This window comes from Ovis aries, chromosome 5 (assembly GCF_016772045.2).
Source record: "Ovis aries strain OAR_USU_Benz2616 breed Rambouillet chromosome 5, ARS-UI_Ramb_v3.0, whole genome shotgun sequence".
Taxonomy (NCBI): Eukaryota; Metazoa; Chordata; class Mammalia; order Artiodactyla; family Bovidae; genus Ovis; species Ovis aries.
Window position 1 is genome coordinate 76,801,239 of NC_056058.1, and position 23,849 is coordinate 76,825,087.

At 39.0% G+C, this 23,849-nt stretch overlaps 1 protein-coding gene across 1 annotated transcript in view; it reads left to right on the forward strand.

Annotated features, from left to right (window-relative positions):
* Positions 1 to 23,849, forward strand: part of TENM2 (teneurin transmembrane protein 2) — a 1,394,720-nt gene that overhangs the window by 314,871 nt on the left and 1,056,000 nt on the right. Inside the window, exon 3 of the mRNA XM_060415963.1 lies at positions 22,017 to 22,316. Coding sequence (XP_060271946.1) covers positions 22,091 to 22,316 — 226 coding nt within the window. The 5' untranslated portion in view covers positions 22,017 to 22,090. The remainder of the gene's footprint in view (positions 1 to 22,016; positions 22,317 to 23,849) is intronic.

A 23,849-nucleotide genomic window follows, 5' to 3' on the forward strand; every position in this document is an offset into this window, starting at 1 on the left:
GGTCTGCATTCCTGCATGCTCTATCACTTCAGCCTTGTTCAGCTATTTGTGACCCTATGGACTGTAGCCCTCCAGGCTCCTCCGTCCATGAGATTCTTTAGGCAAGAATACTGGAGTGGGTTGCTATGCCCTCTTCCAGGGGACTGACTCAGGGCTCGAATGCACATCTCTTCTGTCTCCTGCATTGACAGGTGGATCTTTTCCCCTAGCACCACTTGGGAAACCCATAAAAAAATTAAGGATGATAATGGTGTGTAAAGAGTTAGTAAGAATTAAAGATTTTAAAATTTAAAAAATAAAAAACTAAAAAAAATAAAATAAAATAAATAAATAACAAAAAAAAAAAAGAGTTAGCAAGTATAGTCTCTCACATGGTATAGTAATTTAAACCTTCCCAATTTATATAAATAGAAGATTGTAGATATCCAGGTACACATGTTAATGACTGTTTGGGATAAAACTCACACCCAGTCATAAATCATGAATGTCCTTTGATATGTGAATCACCTTTTATAAGTTAGGACAGTCCAGTCCCATCTGTAATCTCTCCATTGGTGGTTTACAGGAAACATGTTGCTCTATTTTTTTTTATCCCTCAAAATATGTTGTGTTGTCTCTCCTCTTTGTCTTCAACTGGTCCTGCTGGCCAAATCAACCTGTTACTTTTTTTAAAGTCCTGCTGTTTCCATAAAGTGTTATGAAGTTGTATTTGAGTCCCCACTGAAAACTGCAGGTTATCCTGCTGGGGCATCTGAGAAGGCATTTGATAGAATCTGCCTGACATTTGGTTCTGGTGTGTGCCCTTCTTTTGTTTGCTCGGCCATTTGTGCTTTGGGTCCTCAGCTGATGTTTCCCACAATCCTGACTACTTAGGTTTTCTAGCAACCTCTATTGAAAACCAATATTAACTTATCAAGCCTGGGTTTCTTTTCCACTCGCAGTACTTAAAGAGTGTCTATCTGTTGAAAGTGGGGTTTTGATGACCTCTTTGTGCCTTTATTCTTTCCCCACAAGAATGACCTTCCATTTTTCTAATCAAAGGCAAAGAAGAAGGCAGATTCACTTTCCAGGCAGTTGTACCAGAACACAAACATCTCATAGCATGAGGGATGTTGGTAATTGCTTTGGGAGGGAACATTCCCCTCTCAAAAATCAGAAGCTACCTCTATATTTCAGTCAGCACATCACAGCTGTCTCCCGCAGAGGCTTTTATCCACATGTATGGAAGAGTTTACACTGCTGTAACATTTGATACTATATTAGACAACAGAGAGTAGTAGGCAAATGTGAGAGAATTTCATTTCCTTGAAACTCCAAGAGTTTACAGCATTATGTTTCTGGTGAATGGCAGTGCTAATGGTTGTAAAAATAAAGTGGTATACCTTGAGGGATCATTAGGAAATGCAGGAATGCAAGTACATAATTTTGAGATTGATGCTATTGAGTTTTTCTTTTTTTCTTTAAATTTGCACATATTTTCTACTGGGCTCTGCATTTTCTAATCCTCTTTCATATTACCTATTGATTTACAACCAAATTACAATGGTAAGCACAGGCTACACAGAGTCCTTTTAATAAAGGTTTGTATGAAAGAACTCTTAAGCTATTACCTGAATTCTTGCCCCTTACTTCTTGATAAATATCCTTCTCAGCCAGAATGAATATGAGCTTCTTTCCAGGGGATTGTATTCTTCTGGATCTTACAACCTGAACTATCAACATTTTTGGACATTGGTAAATGAATTATCCTCAATCTCAGATATGCAAAATAAGGAATAGAGACATAAACATGGGAGAAACAGTGATGTAAGAAAAAAAATGATTTGATATCATCATTGGTGCTTTTAATATTCAGTGACAAACCTAAATGCCAGAAAAGAATTGGCAAAATAGTAATTAGCAGGAGCAGTCAGGGAAGAACTAAACATATTATGTAAAAAGGTCAAATTTCCAACTTGTCACAAAAGCAGTTAACTACAAGTCTGTCTTCTGGAGATGCAGTTTTGGCTTGCAGCCAAAGAAAAAGTATCAATTTCAAATCAGCAACCTTCTAAATACAAGCAATTGCCTCTAGTTACATTGTTTTGGTTAATACAAAACATTTTTTTGATAATGAATGTCTCCTTTATGTTAATTCAACATTGTTAACAAAATTTCTGGTAAGGAAGTCCTCCTCTGAGAGATACTTGGTGAGGCATGGTGCTTTTCAAGCTAATAACTGGCCAGAATTCCGAACTTCTAGACAGCATATTAAAAAAGCAGAGATGTCACTTTACCAACAAAGATCCATATAGTCTGGATAGTCAAAGCTATGGTTTTCACAGTAGTTATGTATGGATGTGAGAGACGGACTGTAAGCCCACTGAATGCCAAAGAATCGATGCTTTCAAACTGTGATACTGGAGAAGATTCTTGAGAGTCTCTTGGACAGCAAGGAGATCAAACCAGTCAATCCTAAAGGAAATCAGTCCTGAATATTCATTGGAAGGACTGATGCTGAAGCTGAAGCTCTAAGACTTTGACCACCTGATGCAAAGAGCTGACTCACAGGAAAAGACCCTGGTGCTGGAAAAGACTGAAGGTAGGAGGAGCAGAGGGTGACAGAGGATGAGATGGTAGGATGACATCATTGACTCAGTGGGCATGAGTTGGAGCAAACTCCGGGAAATAGAAGGACAGGGAAGTTGTGTGCTGCAGTCCGTGGGGTCGCAAAGAGTGGGACATGAGTGAGCAACTGAACAACAGCAACCAAACTTCTTGATTTTGTTGGCTGTGTCCTTAGAGCAAGGGTTGAAGTACTGTGGTCTGAGGGTCAAATCCAACTTGCTGGCTGTTTTTGCAAATAAAGTCTTATTGTTACACAAACACACCCATTCATTCAGGTATTTTCCCTGGTGGCTTTTGTGCTACAGTAGCATGTGAAGTAGTTGCAATAGATCCTACAATGCAGGGGGAAAAAAATTACCACCTGGATCTTTGCAGATATGTTTGTTGATTCTTGACACATGGTCATGTGAAGCCAGAGTTAAGTCACAAAGATAGGCCACTGATCTGACTTCACCTGGTATCTAGAGCCAGCTCCTATTTTGAGTACTATTTTAAAATTTTCCAGGCAGTTGGCAATATTTATGCTTTGTTTTCCACTTAAGGAAGCAGAAGCTACCTTGAAAAAGAATGCTTACATTGTATTTGTTTGACAAAGCAGGAAAAACTATGTCACAAAATTTATATGAAAATTCTTATGGAAATCCTGCAAATTAACAATAGATATGAGAAATATGTTCAGGGAAGTTAAACACTTAGAGAAAAATTGGCTAAGATTTTTCAAATCCCCCCCCCCCCGCCTTTTTTTTTTCTTCTTCTTCTTTAGATTCCTTGATGTAAATACACAGGTATTTTATTTATTTATTTTTTTTAAATTAAATTTAATTTAATTTTTATTTTTTTTCTGTGTGCTGAATTTTATTTTATTTTATTTTATTTATTTATTTATTTTAGTTTTTTATTTTTTAAATTTTAATATCTTTAATTCTTACATGCGTTCCCAAACATGAACCCCCCTCCCACCTCCCTCCCCATAACATCTCTCTGGGTCATCCCATGCACCAGCCCCAAGCATGCTGCAACCTGCGTCAGACATAGACTGGCGATTCAATTCTTACATGACAGGTATTTTAAACATAGTTTTATTGGGTGCTCATCAGAGGTGGGTTTGATGCCAAAAGCTCAGCTTTTCTTTACACCTCGGAGACAGAGTTTTTGGGTGAAGAAGAAAGGGATAGCTTTATTGCTTTGCCAGGCAAAGGAAACACAGAGGGCTCATGCCCTCAAAACAATGTGTCTCAACTTGGGGAAAATAGTGACGTTTTATAGTAAAAGAGGGTGTGATCAGCTTGTTGCAGGAAAGGGGACCCCTTCCAGGGCCCAAAACTGGGCTCTTGTCTAACACTTGGAAAAGAATTGTCCGAGGAGACACATGTGCTGACAAAGCAAGAGATTTTATTGGGAAAGGGCACCCAGGTGAAGAGCAGTAGGGTAAGGGAACCCAGGAGAACTGCTCTGCCACGTGGCTCGCAGTCTCCGGTTTTATGGTGATTGGATTAGTTTCCAGGTGGTCTTTGGCCAATCATTCCAATTCAGAGTTTTCCTGGTGGCACACGCGTCACTCAGCCAAGATGGATGCTAGTGAGAGGGATTCTGGGAAGTGGACGGACACGCGGTGTCTCCTTTAGACCTTTCCCGAACTCTTCCGGTTGGTGGTGGCTTATTAGTTCCGTATTCCTTATCAGGATCTCCTGTCATAAAACAACTCACGCAAATGGTTACTATGGTGCCTGGCCAGGGTGGGCGGTTTCAATCAATGTGCTTCCCCTAACAAGCTCATGGACATTTTCCTGATGGGTTGGTGGTAAGGTAAGTAGGATTCAACGTGTTCAGGTTTAACTGCCCTGGAGTTTACATGCTTGTGGGCAGCATACCATAACTTCTCCCACCTGGAGGGGGTTTTGGTGTCTGCAAAAGAGCTCAAAGATAGTATTCTGTGCATCCTTAGATGGGGAAGCATGACCTTATCCCATGGCTGCTCGTGACTGTTTCTTTCTGGTCTCACATTCCCTCCCTTCCCTAGTTAACAATTGCTTGAATCTGTCCATTGGAACTCAGGAAAGGTCATGGAGGCTAAATGAAGGCTGTATTCTATAATCAAAGAAATGGGAACAGAGAAAAACCTTGTGACCAGGAGCCCCACCGTGCCCTGCATGTTATCAGATTCTCTGCAATGTATCCACTCCTGGAAGTAGGTTCACTGACAGGAGACAAGGTCCCTGCCCTCAAGAAAGAACTTAGATGCTGAGAAAATTTCTCTTTGCTTTCATCCCTTTCTGGATTTTATACCTCAGTATCATACCATGTCATCATTGAAGCTAAGTCTTCATGAATGTTATTTACTTTCTCGTAAGAGTAAAATAGTAATATTGACTCCATGCTTTCATATCATGCAGTCAACTTCATAACAAAAATATGAATGTAGATTATGCTGTAGGTTCAGTTCAGTCACTCAGTCCTGTCCAACTGTTTGCGACCCCATGGACTGCAGCACGCCAGGCTTCCCTGTCCATCACCAACTCCTGGAGCTTATTCAAATTCATGTCCATTGAGTCAGTGATGCCATCCAACCATCTCATCCTCTGTCATCCCCTTCTCCTCTAGCATTCAATCTTTCCCAGCATCGGAATCTTTTCCAATGAGTCAGTTTTTCACATCAGGTGACAAAGATATTGGAGTTTCAGCTTCAGCATCAGTCCTTCCAATGAATATTTAGGACTCATTCTCCTTTAAGATTGTATCTCCTCACAGTCCAAGGGACTCTCAAGAGTCTTCTCCAACACCACAGTTCAAAAGCATCAATTCTTTGGCACTCAGCTTTCTTTATAGTCCAACTCTCACATCCATATATGACTACTGGAAAAACCATAGCTTTGACTAGATATCTCTGCTTTTTAGTACGCTGTCTAGGTTGGTCATAGCTTTTCTTCCAAGGAGCAAGCATCTTTTAATTTCGCGGCTGCAGTCACCATCTGCAGTGATTTTGGAGCCCCCGCAAAATAGTCTGTCACTGTTTCCCCATCTATTTGTCTCAAATGAAGTGATGGGACCAGATGTCATGATAGTTTCTTTGAATGTTGAGTTTTAAACCAGCTTTTTCACTCTCCTCTTTCACTTTCATCAAGAGGCTCTTTAGTTCTTTCCTTTCTGCCATAAGGGTGGTATCATCTGCGTATGTAAGGTTATTCATATTTCTCCCAGCAATCTTGATTGCAGTTTGTGCTTGCTTCATCCAGCCCAGCATTTCACATGATGTACTCTGCATATAAGTTGCATAAGCAGGGTGATAATACACAGCCTTGACGTACTCCTTTCCCAATTTGGAACCAGTCTGTTGTTCCATGTCCAGTTGTAACTGTTGCTTCCTGACCTGCATAGAGATTTCTGAAGAGGCAGGTAAGGTGGTCTTGTATTCTCATCTCTTTAAGAATTTTCCACATTTTGATGTGCTGTAAACCCCTCCCCCAAATCTTAGTTTTTACTTGCTTATTCATTTTTATTTTTTATATTCCACATCTGAATGAAATCATACTCTATTTGCCTTTCTTTGTCTGACATTTTTATTTAGCGTAATACCCTCAAGATCCATTCTTGTTGTCATAAATGGCAAGCTTTCATCTTTTTTATGTCTGAGTAGTTTTCCATTATATGTATGCATTCCACGACTCCTTTATTCCCTCCTCTGTTGATAGGCTCTTAGGTTGTTTCCAAATCTCTGCTATTGTAAATTATGCACAGATGAACATGAGGGTGCAGATATCTTTTCAGATTAGTGTTTTCATATTCTTTGGATAAATACTCAGAAGTAGCATAACTGAATTTTGTAATGAAGGCAGAGCTTGGATAACTCTCATTCCTAATCTCTGCATGAACATTTATTGGGTGTGTGGAGTTAGCAAGCCAGTTAACCTCCTAGAGTCTCCATTTCTCCATCTCCAAAACATGGGTAAGTATAAGCATGTCTCAGGATGTCAAAATGAGTGACAACTTATGTAAGGAGTCGAACTCAAGATGTGGCACTCTGTAGGCATTCATTACATGGAAGCTTGATAATGACTGACTTTAACATTGCATCTAGAAACCTATGGTCCAACACCCTTCTCTCCCTGTGATACTTTGATGCTGATTTCAGTCTCATGTATCAGTACACAGGCACACTCAATAAGACAGGAAGCGGGTACTCACTGCTTTCCCTCATTAGGTTTGGAGGCTGCAGGCTCCAGGCCTGCTCTGCTGGCTCTCTGAGCTCTGCCTGGCGGGGAGAAGGAGGGGAGGGACCATCTTTCCAGTTACGGTTACTTAGCCAGTGCCTAAGGTGCAGCCATCTGTTCAGCTCCTGATCTCAGGAGGCAGAGAGGAACACGGGAAGAGAGCAGAGGGGCCCACGTGTGGGGAAGGCGGAGCTGAAGAGCAAAGGCTTCAGTAAACTTCCACATTTCATATTGAAATTTTAGCAGGAGGCGTAGCCAGGCTGACTTTGTGAATGTTAAACAGCTTGGACTGGAGAGAGGGAAAAAAGGGTGTGGAATTAGACTAAATACCAGTCTGACATAGACTTTTGACTTCTCATTGCTATTCAAGTAAAAAAAGACACAAACACACAAGGTTGGACCATGATCACAAATATTTGGGCTTACAAGGTGCATTTCTGCCCCTCTGTGGCTCTAGCTCCTAGGGGCTTCTAGCATGGAGGAATGGCATTGCATTTCACAATTCATCAAATTAATAGACAGCAGATCTAGGGACCTATCTCACCATTTCCTGCACAAATGGCTCCAGGGACCCTAACAGATTCTAAAAAGCAGCAACATGTCTCTCTGAAGCTAGAGAACAAAGTACAATTGTGAATTTGCTTATCCTTTCTTGCTCTGGACATTAACCAGAGTTGGCTTTTTATCCCCAGACATATCAATAGAACAGCACAGGGGAACAGAAAGCAAATTGCCTTTGACCTCTTATTTACTAGTGCATTAAATTACGAGGGCACCATCTTCCACTTTTGCCAATTTGAAACCAGATTTTCCCTGGTCCATTCAGAGGTCACAGAGATAGTCAGTCTTGAGATATTTCGAGTATATCTGTGTTCAGACTTGTTCTTAAATGTTCCTAAGAGGAGAGACTGGAAATCTTCCAGGACACAGTCTGGTTTTCACACTGTGTCCTTTACAGTGCTATCTGGGAGTAGGGAAGGCTGAATGAGTGTGATTTGGATTCCCCCCTCCTCTCTCTTTTATGGATGACTTCTGTATTATATTTCATTTGGTGCTTTAAAGGTTTTAAAATAAAGCACTTTCACAGAGGAGTTCTAGTACAGAGGAAAGGAATCTGTGAATGCACTGTTTTTAGGTTGACTTAGCATTTCTGCTTTTGGTAATAGACAAAATTTGCAGAGGAGTTAAGGATAAAAGGACCATGCATTATCCATTACATCTTCTTAAACACAGAAGCATGATATCTGCATTATTTAAGAAACAAGTAGACAATCCAATTAACATGTTATCAGGAGGAAGAAAGATATTTTACAGAAGCTTTCAGGTTGAGCTTTTAAAAATACGTTTTTAAAAAACAAAATGTGCTTATGTAATAAAATTTTTTACTGGGTTTCTAAAATATCTGTGACACCAGCTCAGATGAAGAAACAAGCACCGCATGAACTGACCCTTCTCCAAATACCCTTGTGGACAAACTGCTTCCGAGATGTATCATAATTTGAAATGAGGAAGAAAACTGGCCAAACTGATGTGTATTCAGCATTGAACAGTGTCCCACATCCGATGGATTTTTGGTTTTCCTTTTACTATACTTCTCAGAGCTCTGCAGTCAATTTATAAGGTACAGATATTCAAGCACAATGAAACAATACCCAGAGTATGATCAAAGACCATTGATGAGGGTGAGGCAAGTTTGAACAACTGCCTGCAGGATTGGTTGTCACAGAGAAAGTGTAGCTCTCCATTAGACACACATAAAGTCCACCTATGCGTCATTCATTGCACATATTTGCATACCCACACAGGTATAACACACACACACACACACACACACACACACACACACACACACACATCTCAAATGGGCTGTCAGTGATTAACAAGTCAACCCCCTTAAGTAGTAGGATAATCTGAAAAGTTAATAGTGAACAGTGTTACAGCTCATAGGATTAGTTAATTAGACAAAGGCTTGCAGGCAAGATCTCTGTAGTCTTTTCTGCTAAAGCGATGGAACCCACTTAGGCAACTGATGAAAAAAGCAGTGTGAACACTCTTCAAGGGAGGAAATGTGGAATGTGTAACAGAATAAAAGCTCAGCATAGCAGGAACAAGCTGGCAGAGGCAGTGCCATCCATTGATTGCCATTTTTCAGTGCCAGTAAAGGCAGAGGCTTGGGGAAAGATTTATAATTTTGGTTACCATCTTTCCTCCTGCTTCAAGGCAATTTTAATTACTTTTTAGAATCAGTCTCTAAACTTGCATTTTCCCACATGAATCTTTGACCTTCACTTTCAAGGACAGCTAGGCAAAGAGTGCTTGTCCATAGGAAGTAATAAATACATTCTATTAGATAAAGGATGGTTAGTTAGCCACATTCAAATGAAGACTAACATTTTATTACTTTAGAATTTTTTAAAGATGAGAAATATGTTGGCAGATGCTGCTTCTTATCTTATAACTGTCCCTTTGTGATCCTTTCCAATGACCACAAAATTGTTTTTTTCTTTTGTATCGAAAATCACAAATGTAATGACCTATATTGGCCAAGCAAGGGTTTCAAATAAGTGAAGCAGACAGTCTATAAAATCAAAAGGAGTGATAAGATGATACTACTTCTACTATTGTTTTGGAGCATAGTACCCAGTTTAAAAGTGACCTCCCAAATTAAACATTTGTTTTCATGATGGTGTTTGAACCCAGGTTTGCTGGATTGTCTGATTAAATTTTTTAAATCAAGCTCTTTGTTATAACCAGAGTCATGTACAATTTCAAGAAGTAATACAGGGACATCTATGGTACTTTTAGTCAACTTCTACCAACAGTGATATCCTACACAACTGCAGTGTGATGTCAACAATAGAATTTTGACAGTGATACAGCCAAGACACAGAACATCACCATCAACACAGATTCCTCTTGCTAACTGTTGGCAGCCATAATTATTTTCCTCATACTTTCATTCCTTCCTTTTTCCTGGTAACCATTAGTCTGTTCTGATTTCTATATATATATTTTTTTTTCATTTGAAAAATAGTATATAAATGGAGCAAAAGTATGTAACCTTTGGAATTGGCTGCTTTCACTTAGCATTGTTCTCTAGAGAGTCACCCTGATTTTGTTTATATTAGTAGTTCATTCCCTTTTATTACAGAGCAGTATTTCCTGTCATGTGTATGCCAGAGTTTTGTTTAACCAGTCACCCATTGAACGTGTATTCAGAATTAACAGAATCCCAACTCAGATGGACATTTGGCTTTTCTGGTGCTGCACCTCTCAGAGGTCTACAATCAGTTGTTTCCAGTTTGGGGCTATTATGTGGAAACATTCTGCTATAAACATTCATGTACAGGCTTCTGTGTGAACACAAGTTTTGTTTCTATGGAATAAGTACCCAGCACAGCAATTATGGGATTGTATGCTACTTCACATTTAGTATTTTTTTAAAACTGCCCATCCATTTTCCAACGTGTCATTTTTTACCTAAGCCAGTGGTGTTTAAGAGGTTTTTCCATATCCTTGTCACTATTTAGTGTTGACACTATTTTTAATTTTTTTAATTTTAGTCATTATGGCGAGTCTGTGGTAATATCTCATTGTAGTCTCAATTTGCATTTCTCTAATGGCTAATTGGGCTTCCCAGGTGAGTCAGTGGTAAAGAATCCACCTGCCAATGCAGGAGACTCTGGTTCAATCCCTACATCAGAAAGATCCCTGAAGAAGGAATTGGCAACCCACCCTGGTATTCTGGCCAGGGAAATCCCATGGACAGAGGAGCCTGGTGGGCTGCAGTTCCTGGGATTACAAAAGAGTTGGACACAGCTTAGTGACTAAACAACAATGGCTAATGATGTCAAACATCTTTCAAATAAATTAGTGAAATGTCACTTTGTCTTTTGTCTATTTTCTAATCAAATTTTTTTAAGTTGAATTTTGAGAAATATTTTCTTTATTTTTATATATATCCTTTATTAGCTATATGGTTTGCAAATAGCTGCTTTCAGTCTGTAGATGTTTCTTTCAGCCTCTTATCAGGGTCTTTTTATAGAGCAGAAGTGTTTAATTTTAATGAAGTTCAATGTATTAATGTTTTATTTTGTGGATTATGCATTCAGTATCAAGTCTAAAGGTTTTTCTCCTTTTTATTCTAAAGGTTTTATAGTTTTTTTCTAAAACTGTTTATAAAAGTTTTGTACTTTATGCCAATAAATACATTTTAAGTTAATTTTTGAATAAATCTAAGCCAATATCTTTTCTTTCTTTTTTTTTTATTTTCATTTTTGGGAACTTATGGATGTCTACTCATTCCAAAGCCATTTCTTAAAACTGTTATCCATTGAATTACTTTTGCATCATTAAAAATTCTGTTGACCATAATTTTTGTGTCTGTATTTGGATTATTTATTTTATTCTCTTTAATTCACATTTGTGTGTCTGTTCACTGTGCTAATACCACAAAGTACTGTTACTGTAGCTATACGGAAGTCTTAAAATTGGGTAGGATGATTTCTGCCACTTCTTTTTGAAAATTGCTTTAGCTATTTCAGTTCCTCCCCTTTTCTATACAAACTTTAGAATAATCTCATCTGTGTCTGTAAATTTTTTTGCTGGAATTTGACATGAATTTCAGTGTATATATCAGTCTAGAGAAAATTAGTATTTTTTCCTATAATGATTCTTCTAAATCATGAACACAACATGTCTCTTCATTTAGTTAGAATTAATTTCTTCCATCAAGAAAAGTTTCATTTCTTTCATCAAAAAAGTGTTTACTTTTCAGTTTACCATTTCTGTACACATTTTGTTAGATTTACATCTAAGTATTTTTATTTATTTCTTTTTTTTTTTTTTTTTTGAAAATTGTAGATAGCATTGTAGTTTGAATTTTGGTATCCATGTGTTTATTGCTAGTGCCGGGAGCCAGCACGGGAGATCCCACCCATGACAAGGTCATGCAAAGGAGACCTGATAAGTAAGGCTTCAGGACTTGAGAGACTCCCTGGGCTGATCCCACCCATGACAAGGTCATGCGGAAGAGACCTGCTCTAGCATCTACCCCAAAACCAGAATCTGTCTGTCTTGCTATTTTGTGCCTTTTACCAACTCTTCTGACATTAACAGGGGGCTATCCCTGACCACCTTTCTCTGGAGAAAATCAACTTAAGGCTCTAGGTAATAAGTCTCTTGGACATGATAGGAGTGTTTCAATTCAAACCCCTCTGATGGCTCTCTAGTTTGCTTGGCAGGTTTATCCAGACTCTTGCAGCTACGCATATGATTGTTCACAGCCTCCCAACTGTGACAGGCACGGGAAGCCTAAAACATTCTAAAAATATAGAGTCTTTCGAAGGGTTAAAAACTATTAGAGTAGTGCTGGTATAGGATTTCATTATTGAGCCAATACTTGCTGCTAAGTTCCCATATCTCTTATCCACTGTGCACCTGGGAGTGCATTAGTTAACATAGTTGGAATGTAAGAAAAACAAGTGTAGCCTTGGAATTAACCACATCAGACCTTTGAGCTAATTGGTACTTTCTTTGTTATAACTCACTGCACCTTTGCTCCGTGAGAAATGTAACTCTGTTTAATACTTTCTGAGGCTGACATAGGTTAGAAATATAAAGAAAAAACATTTCAAGGAAAAATAAGTTTTCTGGTTGAGCAGCCTTGATCAAAAGAGGGCCATAAAATGTTCACAGGCCTCCAAGGCCATAAGATAATGTACACAACATTATTTATGGGAAAGGTATGCAGAAAAAATCCTGGTTTTGATAAAGACAAAACAGATGTAATGTTTGGGCTGACTCTGTATGACTTTGCATCTTTCATTTCCCTCTATGTACAAGTCAAGGTATAAAAGCTTCCCTGAAAAATAAAGTGACGGGCCAGGACCAGTTTCCATGAAAGCCTGGTTCCCCCATGTCTTTCTTTCTTTCTCTCTCTTACTCTCTTTGTCAGGCTGATCCCTTGGAGCATAGAGGCTCTCTGCATTCACTTTCCTGCCTGGGCTTCTAAGACCTGACTGGGAAGGCGCTCTGCGTCTTCACTCCCTCGGGAGACCGGGAGGGCACCTGCAGCCTACGTGAACAGAGCAAGTCCCTTGTCTGGGACTTTATTGGCTTTCTGTGTAAACCAAGGAGTATCAGCCTCTTTCTCTCCTCTCTTTTCTTATCTGCAACATTCTTTATCTCCTTCTAAATCTCTTTGCCGATGCTGTCACACTTCAGATACCCTGGATCCAACCGGGGCTGGACCCCAGCATGCTAGTATATTGAAATTCAATTAATTTTTACATGTTTTATCTTGTATTCTAGAATCTTACTGAACTCACTTATTTTCCACAAGTTTTTTAGGATTCTCTTCATAGAAAACCATGTTCTCCATAGAGAGGCACAGTTTTGTGTTGCCTTCCTGCTTAATATGCTTTTTTTCTTCTTTGCCATGCTGTGTGTCTTGTGGGACCAGGGATTGAACCCAGGCCCTGGGCAGTGAGAATGCAGAGTCCTAACCACTGGACCACCAGGGAATCCCCTCTGTATGCATTTTATTTCCCTTTCTTGTGTTATTGTATGGAATAGGATTTCTAGCACTGTGTTGAGTAATGTGATGGGAGCCGACATGCATGCCTCATTCCTGTCCTTGGGGACAAGTGTTTAGTATATCACCATTAAATATAATCTTAGCTGTAGGTTTTTTGTTGATTCTCTTGATCAAGTTGAGGAAGTTCCCTCTACCATTTTTGTTTGAGTTTTTATCATGAGCAGATGTAGATTTTTGCCAGATACTCTTTGTACTTTCACTAATTTTTCTTCTTTATTTCTTTAATGTGGTGGATACACTGATATTTTAAAATATTGAACCATCCTTGCATCCCCAGAATAAACCCTATGTGGTCAGGATATATAATTATTTTTATATACTGTTGACTTATATTTGCTAAGATGAGAATTTATGTATCTATATTCATGGGAAATATTGGTCTTTGGTTTGGGAGGGGTTTTTGTTTGTTTGTTTTTGGTACTGTCTTTGGTTATGTTTAAGTATCTTCATAAAATGAATTGTAAAGTGCTCCCTATTCTAGTTTCTGGGAGAGATTTCGTAGAATTGATGTTAATTCTCCTTGAAACATTTGATGGAATTCTCCAGTGTAATCATCTGGGCATGAGATTTTATGTGAATTTTTAAATTACAAATGAAATTTCTGCATTTGTCAAAAAATTAGTCAAATGATCTAATATTTCATATTAGAGGAATTGTCATAGTCTTAGGATTTTGAGTTGTTGGTCCATTTCATCTTTGTTGTCAAATTTATTTTTGTAAATTTCTTTGAAGTACTCCCTAAGAATTTTGTTTATGCCATCAAGGCATCTAGTGATATCTCATGTGTCTTCTTTGTTTCTTTGTCACTCTGCCAGAGTTTGTCAATTTTATTGACTTTTCCCCCCAAAGAAGCAGCCAGTTTCTTTGCCTTTCTGTGTTGTTTTTATTTATGTACAGTTTTATTTAATTTGGTTCTTTATTAATCTCTTCCTTCTCACTTTTAGTTTTAATATTTTCTTCCTTTACTAGAATCTAGAAGCTTTGATTATTGATTTGAGACTTTTCCTGTTTTCCAATGACTGTGTTCAGTTCTGTAAATTTCTCTCTCAGCAGTGTTTTTGCAGTTTCTTACAAATTTTGATATAGTTCCTTTTTCCTACATTTTAATGTATATTTTGATCTTGTATGATCTTTTGTTCCTAAATTATTTAGAAAATTGTTGTTTTTAAGTGTTTAGATATTTTCTTCTCATCTTTCTATTACTGATTTAGTTTTATTCCATTGTGGTAAGAGAACATACTCTGTATGACTTCAGTTTGAGATTTGTTTTACAATCCAGACTATGTTACTTGGGTACTTAAGGATATAACAATCTGCTGTTGTTGGGAGGAATAGTCTGTAAGTGTTAAATAGGGCTTGTTGGTTGATGGTGTTTTGGGATTCCTCTGTATCTGTCTTGATTTTCTAGTTGTTGAAATTCCAGTATTGAAAGCTCCAACTCTATTTATGGATTTATATATTTTTCCTTTCAATTCTGTTACTCTTTGCTTAATATACTTGGCAGGGGTTTCTTTTGTTGTTGTTTGTTTTTTGTTTTGTACATATTATTTAGAATTGCAACTTCTTGGAAGATTGGTCCTTTTATCATTATATAATGCCCCTCTCTATCTCTGATAATTTTCTTTGCCTATGAAGTAGACTTTACTAATATAAACATAGTCACTCCTGCATTCTTTTTGTTAATGTTAACTTTATATCTCTTTTTTCTTCATTTTACTTTCAACATACCTGCAATGTTATATTTGAATTTACTTACTCATTGATAATATGAAGTGGGTTGTATTTTCTAATTCATTCTGAAGATCTCTATTTTTTAATTTGTGTATTTAGACCATTTACATTTAATTAATTATTGTTATTTTAGGGCTTAATTATGCCATTTTACTGTTTGTTTTCTATTTGTCCTCTTGTTCTATTTTTCATTTTTCTCCTTTCTTCTTCCTGCTTTTCTGTGGTTTATTGAACACTTTTTTGAACTCCATGTTGATTTATGTACAGTGATTTTGAGTGCATCCTTTTTTATAGTCTTTTTAGATGTTACATTATACCTACATATCTTACCACATTTTACTACTTTCATCACTTTACCAATTATATTGTGGAAACCCTACCTCCCTTTGTATCTTTTTACCCTTCTCATTTATAATATCATTTCTTAAATATGACCTCTACATATATTAAAACCTCATCAGACAATTTTATAATTTTTACTTCAACCATTAAAAGTAATTTGGAAAAGTCAAAAGGAGGGAGTCTTTGGTCTTTATTAATAGTTTCACTAAGCATGTATATTCTTTCTTTCTTATTTTTTCTTTCATTATTTCCAAGATTTCCCCGCCCCCCCTTCTGTTTTAGAGAAGTACTTCTTTCAACATTAATTCAGAATTGGTCTGCTGGTCATAATGTCTCTTAGTTTCCATCCATCTGAGAATGTCATATCTTCTCCTTCATTCTAAAATGATGTTTTCACTTGATCTAGATTTCTGGGTTGAAACTTCTTTTCTCTCAGCATTTGAAAAATGTTTTGCCATTTCCATCTTGCTTCCATGGTCTGAGAAAAAAATCTACTTTCATTCAAATTGCTTTCCCCCAAAGGTAAGCTATCACTTTTCCTCACTGCCTTCTAGATTTTCTTTGTCTTGAGTTTTCAGAAGTTAGCTGTGATAATGTCTTAAAGTAGATGCATTTGACTTTACCCTTTTTGGGGTTTGTTCAGCATGTTGAATGTTTGCAAATTTGGATGTATTCAGCTACTGTTTTAGCACTTTCTCTGCCCCTCTTTCATAGTCTTTTCCTCTGTGACTCTGATAACGTAAGCATTAAGTATTTTGTTCTCATTCTGTAGGTAGCTCCCTAAGGCTCTGTTCACTTTTTCTTCTTTAGTTTGTTTTTTAATCAACTGTATAGAGTGGGTAATTTCCATTGTTAAGTTTTCAAGTTCCTTCATCCTTTCTTCTATCTCTTTATTCTTCTCTTGAGCCCATCTATTAATTTTTTTTTTGGCTATTTTAATTTTCACTTCTAAAATTTCTATTGGAGTCTCCTTTGTATCTTCTATTTGTTTGCTGAGACCTTCTTTTTTTTTTAATTTGTTTAAATTGTGCTTTAAATTACTGTTGAAGCATTTTATGATGGCTATTTTTAAATCTATGTCAAATAATTCTAACATCTTTCTCCTCTCAGTGTTGGTATCTATTGAGTAAACCTTTTTCATTCACTTTGAAAACTTTCTAGCTCTTGGTGGTATAGATTTTGTTTTGTTTTGTTTTCTGAAATCTGGACATTTGAGGTATTATGTTATGAGAGTCTATGTCTTATTTAAACCTTCTATTGTAGTTGGTTTCCTCTGACACTGCTCTGTAAGATGAGGGATCCTACCTCATCATTGCTACTTTTGCCTAAAAGTCCAGGTTTTTCACTCAGTCTTTGCTAGCACTTTAGGGCAGAGAGTTCCTTGTTAGGGTCTGGGAGAGGAGGAGAGTTGGGAGTTCTGATTCCCCACTAGACCTCCACTGATAGTTCCCTGGCGGTAGGGTTAGGAGTGCTCCATTACTCCTCCCCACATGATATCTGCTAGCACCAATAGCCAACAACCATAGGCAGAAGGACTCATCACCACTGGGAAATAAGGAAAGTCCTGAGTCTCCACTAGTCCTCCTATTATACCACCCTAGCAGAGAGGAGTGGTACCTTATAACCACCCAGTGAGGGTGGAAGGCCAGGCTGGCACCCTCTGAGGAGATGACCTCATTACTTCCTGTAAGGCATGAAAGTCCTATCTGCCTTCTTAACCTTCTGTGAAACCACTGTTTGGGGGTGGATTGGCTTGTTGCTTCCTCAGAAGCATGGAAATCTAAGCTCCATACTTGGCTTTTACTGGTGGAGTTGGGAGTGGGAGCTACTGCGTTTCCTATGCTATTTGGCTGGGGTGAGATGGTTAACATCTAAATGTTTCCTCTCTTGTTAGGCTGCCCCCTTCAGAGTCCTTTGGCTAGAGGCAGCAGGATTTTGTTGGAATTTTTATTGTCTGAGTCTATTGCTGTTTCTGGGTTGACAAAATCTTTAGCTCCAAGAATGAAATATATAGGGCAAAAAGAAATTTCAGAAACTCACCACAGTTTTGTTCCTTGGGTCCTGAGGGCACTAGTAAGTCTGTTTCTTATTCCTACCTTTCAGATTCTTCCTACTGTTATTTTATATATAGTATATAGTGTCTTCAGCTATACCTGGTGGGAAAAAAAAATTGTAAAAGTACACTTATCCAATCGTTTTGGAAGTGGGAATTTCTAGACTGTGTGATTTTCCATAATAAGCTCAGGACCCAGATTTTAATATAAATTCTGCTGGTTTGTCTCTTTTTTATTGGAAATTAATTTTTAAATAACAATCAGGCTAAATGCAAAATGTCTAGAGTCCAACAGCCTGTATACTCTGCTCAGTTTTCTAAGAAATTAGCTTTCCCTGGCTAAAATTTGTCATTTTCTTACCTCATTTTATATAAATGTCTATCATTTATCTGGAGGTGACATTGCTGACAAACTCAGCTATCAAGGGCCTAGGCAAGAAAGAGAGATTTAGCAGGAAAAGATCACTAGGCAACCAAATTAGACGTCAAAATGTCCAAACATTAAATTTCTTGTACTTTATAAATAGGTAATAAGCCTTTAGGCTCCCACTTAGAGCATGATTTTTAAAAATATGTGTAAAATAAAATCACATACATGTACACGTAGAAAGTCAGCCCAATTTCCAAAGCATAATGCAAATTAGAGGAGATAGGATTTCATGAGTTAGGAACACTGAAAACATTAAAAAGTAAAAACTCACAGTGAAGCAGAGGAGAGAAAAATGATAAAATACATTCAAAACAGACAACCCTTCTCCCCCAGAACACTTGTAGCTCCTCAGTGTTAGTGCACACAATCTTATACAGCCTTGTGTGGGTGTTCAGTTGGGTCAGACTCTTTGCAGCCTCATAGACTGTAGCTATGTATGGTTTTTCCAGTAGGCATGTATGGATGTGTGAGTTGGACTATAAAGAAAGCTAAGTGCCAAGGAATTGATACTTTTGAACCTGTGGTGTTGGAGAAGACTCTTGAGAGTCTCTTGGACTGCAAGGAGATCCAACCTGTCCATCCTAAAGGAGATCAGTCCTGAGTATTCATTGGAAGGACTGATGCTGAAGCTGAAACTCCAGTAGTTTGACCACCTGATGAGAAGAACTGACTCCTCTGAAAAGACCCTAATACTGGGAAAGATAGAAGGCAGGAGGAGAAAGAGACAACAGACGATGAGATGGTTGAATGGCTTCACCAACTCAATGGACATGAGTTTGAGTAAGCTCTGGGAATTGGTGATGGACAGGGAGGCCTGGCATGCTGCAGTCCATGGGATCGCAAAGAGTCGGACATGACTGAGCGACTGAACTGAACTGAGACTGTAGCCTGCCAGGCTCCTCTGCCCATGGAATTTTCCAGGCAAGAATACTAGAATGTGATGCCATTCCCTTCTCTAGGGGATCTTCCCCACCCAGGGATCAAACTTGCATCTTGTCTCCTGCATTGGCAAGTAGATTTTTTTAGCATTAGCACCACCTACATCCTTAGTGGCTTCCCTGGTAGCTCAGACAGTAAAGCATCTGCCTACAATAAGAGAGACCCATGGTTGATCCCTGGGTCAGGAAGATCCCCTGGAGAAGGAAATGGCAACACACTCCAGTATTCTTGCCTGGAAAGTCCCATGGACTGAGGATCCTGGTAGGCTACAGTCCATGGGGTCGCAAAGAGTCCGACACGACTGAGCGACTTCACTTTCACTTTCACACCCTTCAGTTAAGTTCAGTCGCTCAGTCGTGTCCCACTCTTTGCGACCCCTTGAATCGCAGCATGCCAGGCCTCCCTGTCCATCACCATCTCCCGGAGTTCACTCAGACTCACGTCCATCGAGTCTGTGATGCCATCCAGCCATCTCATCCTGGGTCGTCCCCTTCTCCTCCTGCCCCCAATCCCTCCCAGCATCAGTCTTTTCCAATGAGTCAACTCTTCGCATGAGGTGGCCAAAGTACTGGAGCTTCAGCTTTAGCATCATTCCTTCCAAAGAACACCCAGGGCTGATCTCCTTCAGAATGGACTGGTTGGATCTCCTTGCAGTCCAAGGGACTCTCAAGAGTCTTCTCCAGCACCACAGTTCAAAAGCATCAATTCTTCGGCACTCAGCCTTCTTCACAGTGCAACTCTCACATCCATACATGACCACTGGAAAAACCATAGCCTTGACTAAACGAACTTTAGTCAGCAAAGTAATGTCTCTGCTTTTGAATATACTATCTAGGTTGGTCATAACTTTTCTTCCAAGGAGTAAGCGTCTTTTAATTTCATGGCTGCAGTCACCATCTGCAGTGATTTTGGAGCCCCCCAAAATAAAGTCTGACACTGTTTCTACTGTTTCCCCATCTATTTCCCATGAAGTGATGGGACCAGATGCCATGATCTTCATTTTCTGAATGTTGAGCTTTAGGCACTGAAAGTCTTCCTTTATCTGTATGTAGTTCAAGTATTGATATTTATAATTAGAAGTTTGAGTTTCAGGGATTCATATGATCATCTTTGTCTTATGTAAATTTGCAGCTATTCAGCTAAGACAAGAATTTATTTTTAATCATTCAGAGGAGGAAAAAAACTACTTCTTAGAGAGCACTTACCATGTGTTAGGCAGCATATTGAGAGCTTTCCCATAGTGTCCCATCTAATTTTTATAAATAATCTGTAAATATTTATTTTCTGTTTTCAGTGGTTGAGAACCTGAATTTTACAAGGGCCCTGGCTAGTCAGTGGTCATGATGAGATCGATATCCAACAAGACTACAATAGCCATGCTCTTAACCAGCCTATACTATGATTTCTAAAATGTTACGATCACATATTGGGTGTTAAGGGAGAAGTTTTTGGACATATAGAAAATGTTAAGACACTTGAATCTTTGGTGCAGCCCCCAAAACTTCCATGCTAATGTTGATCATCTTTGTTCTCTAAGCAGGTCCTGGAGTCTTGACTGGTGACTCTCAAAGTCGAAGAAGCTTCTCAGCTTCCTAAGTCAGAGACTGTAGGCTCCAGGAAACTGAAAATTTAAGTTTTTTATAAGTGACTGTGGCAACAGCTCGACTCTGCTTGATGTTTACCACAGATATGCCCTCTTAATGCCAGTTGTCAAACAAAGGTTATTGATGATTACAGGCAATGTTTGATACTATACACAAATAGTCATAGTTAGGATGGTTTCTGAGATCCAGAAGGAACTCTTGGTATGAAAGGACAAGGAAGAGATAACTTGACTTCTGCTTTCTTGGGGCTGATGCCTTCCACATTGCTGCACATTTAGGCTAGTCCCTTGGTATACACAAGCATCCCATTGCAGTGTGGTAAATAACCAAAGAAGAGCAGAGGGGCTCCAAACTATAGATCTACTCCCCAAGTACATTCTGACATATTGAGGAGACAGTGAGCATTAGAAGCCTGGAGAAAAATCATTACACTGGTTCTGGGTTGTATTTGCCATTTTAATTAAATTTGTGTTTTTCCATTCTGTCCAGGCCCTGGCCCTGTGGTCCAGGCTATTTTGCATGGCCGATGAAATCAATAAGAGCCTATCATTTGGAACTTGGAGGCATCTAAGCATTTTGATCTTATTTGCTCGGCAGAAGGCTAGAGTTTTCTGAGTGATATTTGTCTACATTTCTAGGTCCCGGGTGTCAAGCTGTGGGGCTCCCTGGTTGCCAGATCATATGTTGGCGAGGCTTCTTTCCATCAACTTACCTATTGCATTCAGTGGTCTTCCCCATTTTTCTTTTCCACAGTGGATATCCCAACTGTGAAAAAGGACACTAGGGTGGGCTTAGGTTGATAGCCATGTGGTTGTGCCAGTTGGCCCTCTGTGAGCAAGATGTCCTGTTGGCAGGTGACTAGGGAAAAGACCAGGTTTCTCCAAGAATCAGATTTGCCAAGAAGATAAACCAGATGAGGAGTTTACTGAAGGCTCATTAAATAAATCAGAGGAAGACTGCTTGTCAAGAATGCCTTATATTGTTATTCTCCATACCCAGCCAGGCAAATTTTATGTTGGTCCAATGTGACCTGGTACCATTAAAAGCATTATCAGCATATATTTATGCCTTTTACATCTTGATTTGATTGGTATTTATTTAATTCTGGTGTTTTTTTCCCCAGTCCTTCAGCAGCAAAAAGAAAAAAGCAATTAAAGTCACATAAAATCAGTTTTACTCTGAACCACTTCATAGTAAGACCTTTCGTTAGGGTGACAGACTTACCTCTCGTCTTCACACTTATAGGAAATCAAAATATGAGTTATTTTGCTACTATTTTCCCCTCAAATCTATTTAGTTAAATAGCACAGGAATTAATTTACTGCGTCGAATGATTCTGTTTAGGCTGATTGTTTAAGTGTACATTAAGCGTTTGCAGAAGAGATGAAGCAGCGCTGACCAAATTCGCCTTTGTGCATTTTGATCCAAGTCAAAGCATGAATCAGAACAGAAGGCAGTAATTCTTAGAATCATAGTCTGAGTTTTTCTCCTGTGATGTTTTTAGGTGGCCAAGTGACAAGTGCCCAAACCCCGGCCTGACTCTTCAGAAAGCATCAGCCTTCTGCCAGACTTGAGATAATGGATGTCAAAGACCGGCGACACCGCTCTCTGACCAGGGGACGGTGTGGCAAAGAGTGTCGCTACACGAGCTCCTCCCTGGACAGTGAAGACTGCCGTGTGCCCACACAGAAGTCCTACAGCTCCAGTGAGACTCTGAAGGCCTACGATCACGACAGCAGGGTGCACTATGGGAACCGAGTCACAGACCTCGTTCACCGGGAGTCAGACGAGTTCCCACGACAAGGTAGGTAGAGCTGACCAGACTGAGGGTCCGAGCTGTCTTACTTGCTTGCACTGTTGCTCATCGATGACTGAGGTTGGTGGAAACAGGGAGCAAAGCAGGCCTGCATCAAGTCTCCATTCAAGTTTAGTTTAAGAGAACAATCTTCTTGTCCACCCATGTCAGATTCCAGATCACAGAAGGGCCTCTTCTGCCCTAGACACTTCAATTCTTTGACAGTTTCTTGGTTACTTTTGGAGACATACCAGGGTAGGTTTTGATCAGATGTAACAAAGAGCAGACCCTTGGCTCCATGAGGGACATCCCTGTGACCATGATGGATCGCGGTCCCAAGGAACATGGAATTATCTGTGATTTTTAAACCATTCTCCTTGAAACTGAGACACAAGCCTCTAAGAGTTCAGATTTCTCCTGCTACTCACATTGAGCTTCTCGGTTATATTCTCTTTGAACAAATTGTATAATGATAAAAACATATTTGAATCTCTCTCCACTCCCCTCCCATATAATAATATTTCATTTCTGTCTCCCCGCCCCCAAAATATGTGGTGTTAATTCTCAGTTACACATGTTTTTAATGTTTTGAAGTATAGATCAATTCCAATTCCACTGGTATAATTCCCACACCTGCTTTCCCCTAAACATAATTTTCTTATACAGGTTTGATTTTTTTGGGGAGGAGAATGTTTTCATCCTAAGCACTGACAGTTGGCATTCTCTTCTTAGTCACTATCCATGGGAAATTTTGTTGTCAGTTGTGATGAGTTGCTGTAAATGTATGAACGCCTGGACTCAGGCACAGTATTGAGAGGCAGTGTGTCTAGTTGACTGGCTGGCTCCGGGTCTTATGCTTTGTGTACCAGCCTCACCCTATGTGTCATTTACATAAAGTCTTAGCAAAATTACCAGTGGACACGCAAAACTGCAGTGAATGCACCAGGAAGGGGCACTCTGCAGTGCCAAGGTTCTACCTGCTGGTTTACTGCATCATGTGTTAACACTGAGTCTATAGTTCTTGTTCTCTGTCCCTGTCAGTAAATGTTGCATCTAATTTAATTCTTCATTATATACCCTAGCTGTGTCTTATTCCTTTCAGGCTGCTATAACAAAATACTGTGAACTGGTGGCTTATAAATAACAGAAATTTAGTTTGCACAGTTCTGGAAGCAGGGAAGGTTAAGGTCAAGTCCTAGCAGATTTGAGTGCTGCTGAGAAGTGTCTTCCTGGCCCATCGATGGCCATGTTGTCCTGTGTCCTCATACAGCTGAAGAGGGCAAGGAAATACTCTGGGACCTCTTTTATCCGGGCACTAAACCTATGTATGAGGGTTCCACATTTGTAATTCATTTACCTCCCAAAAGCCCCACTTCCAAATACCTTTGAGGGTTAGTTTTCATATAAAAATTTTGGAGAGTCACAAACATTCAGTCTATAGAAGCTTCAAATTCCATCCCTGGTTTCTTAATTTCCTTAGCTTAGTTTACTTAGTCTTTTGTTTATTTCTTAGAAAACACTACTTATATGTAATATATATGT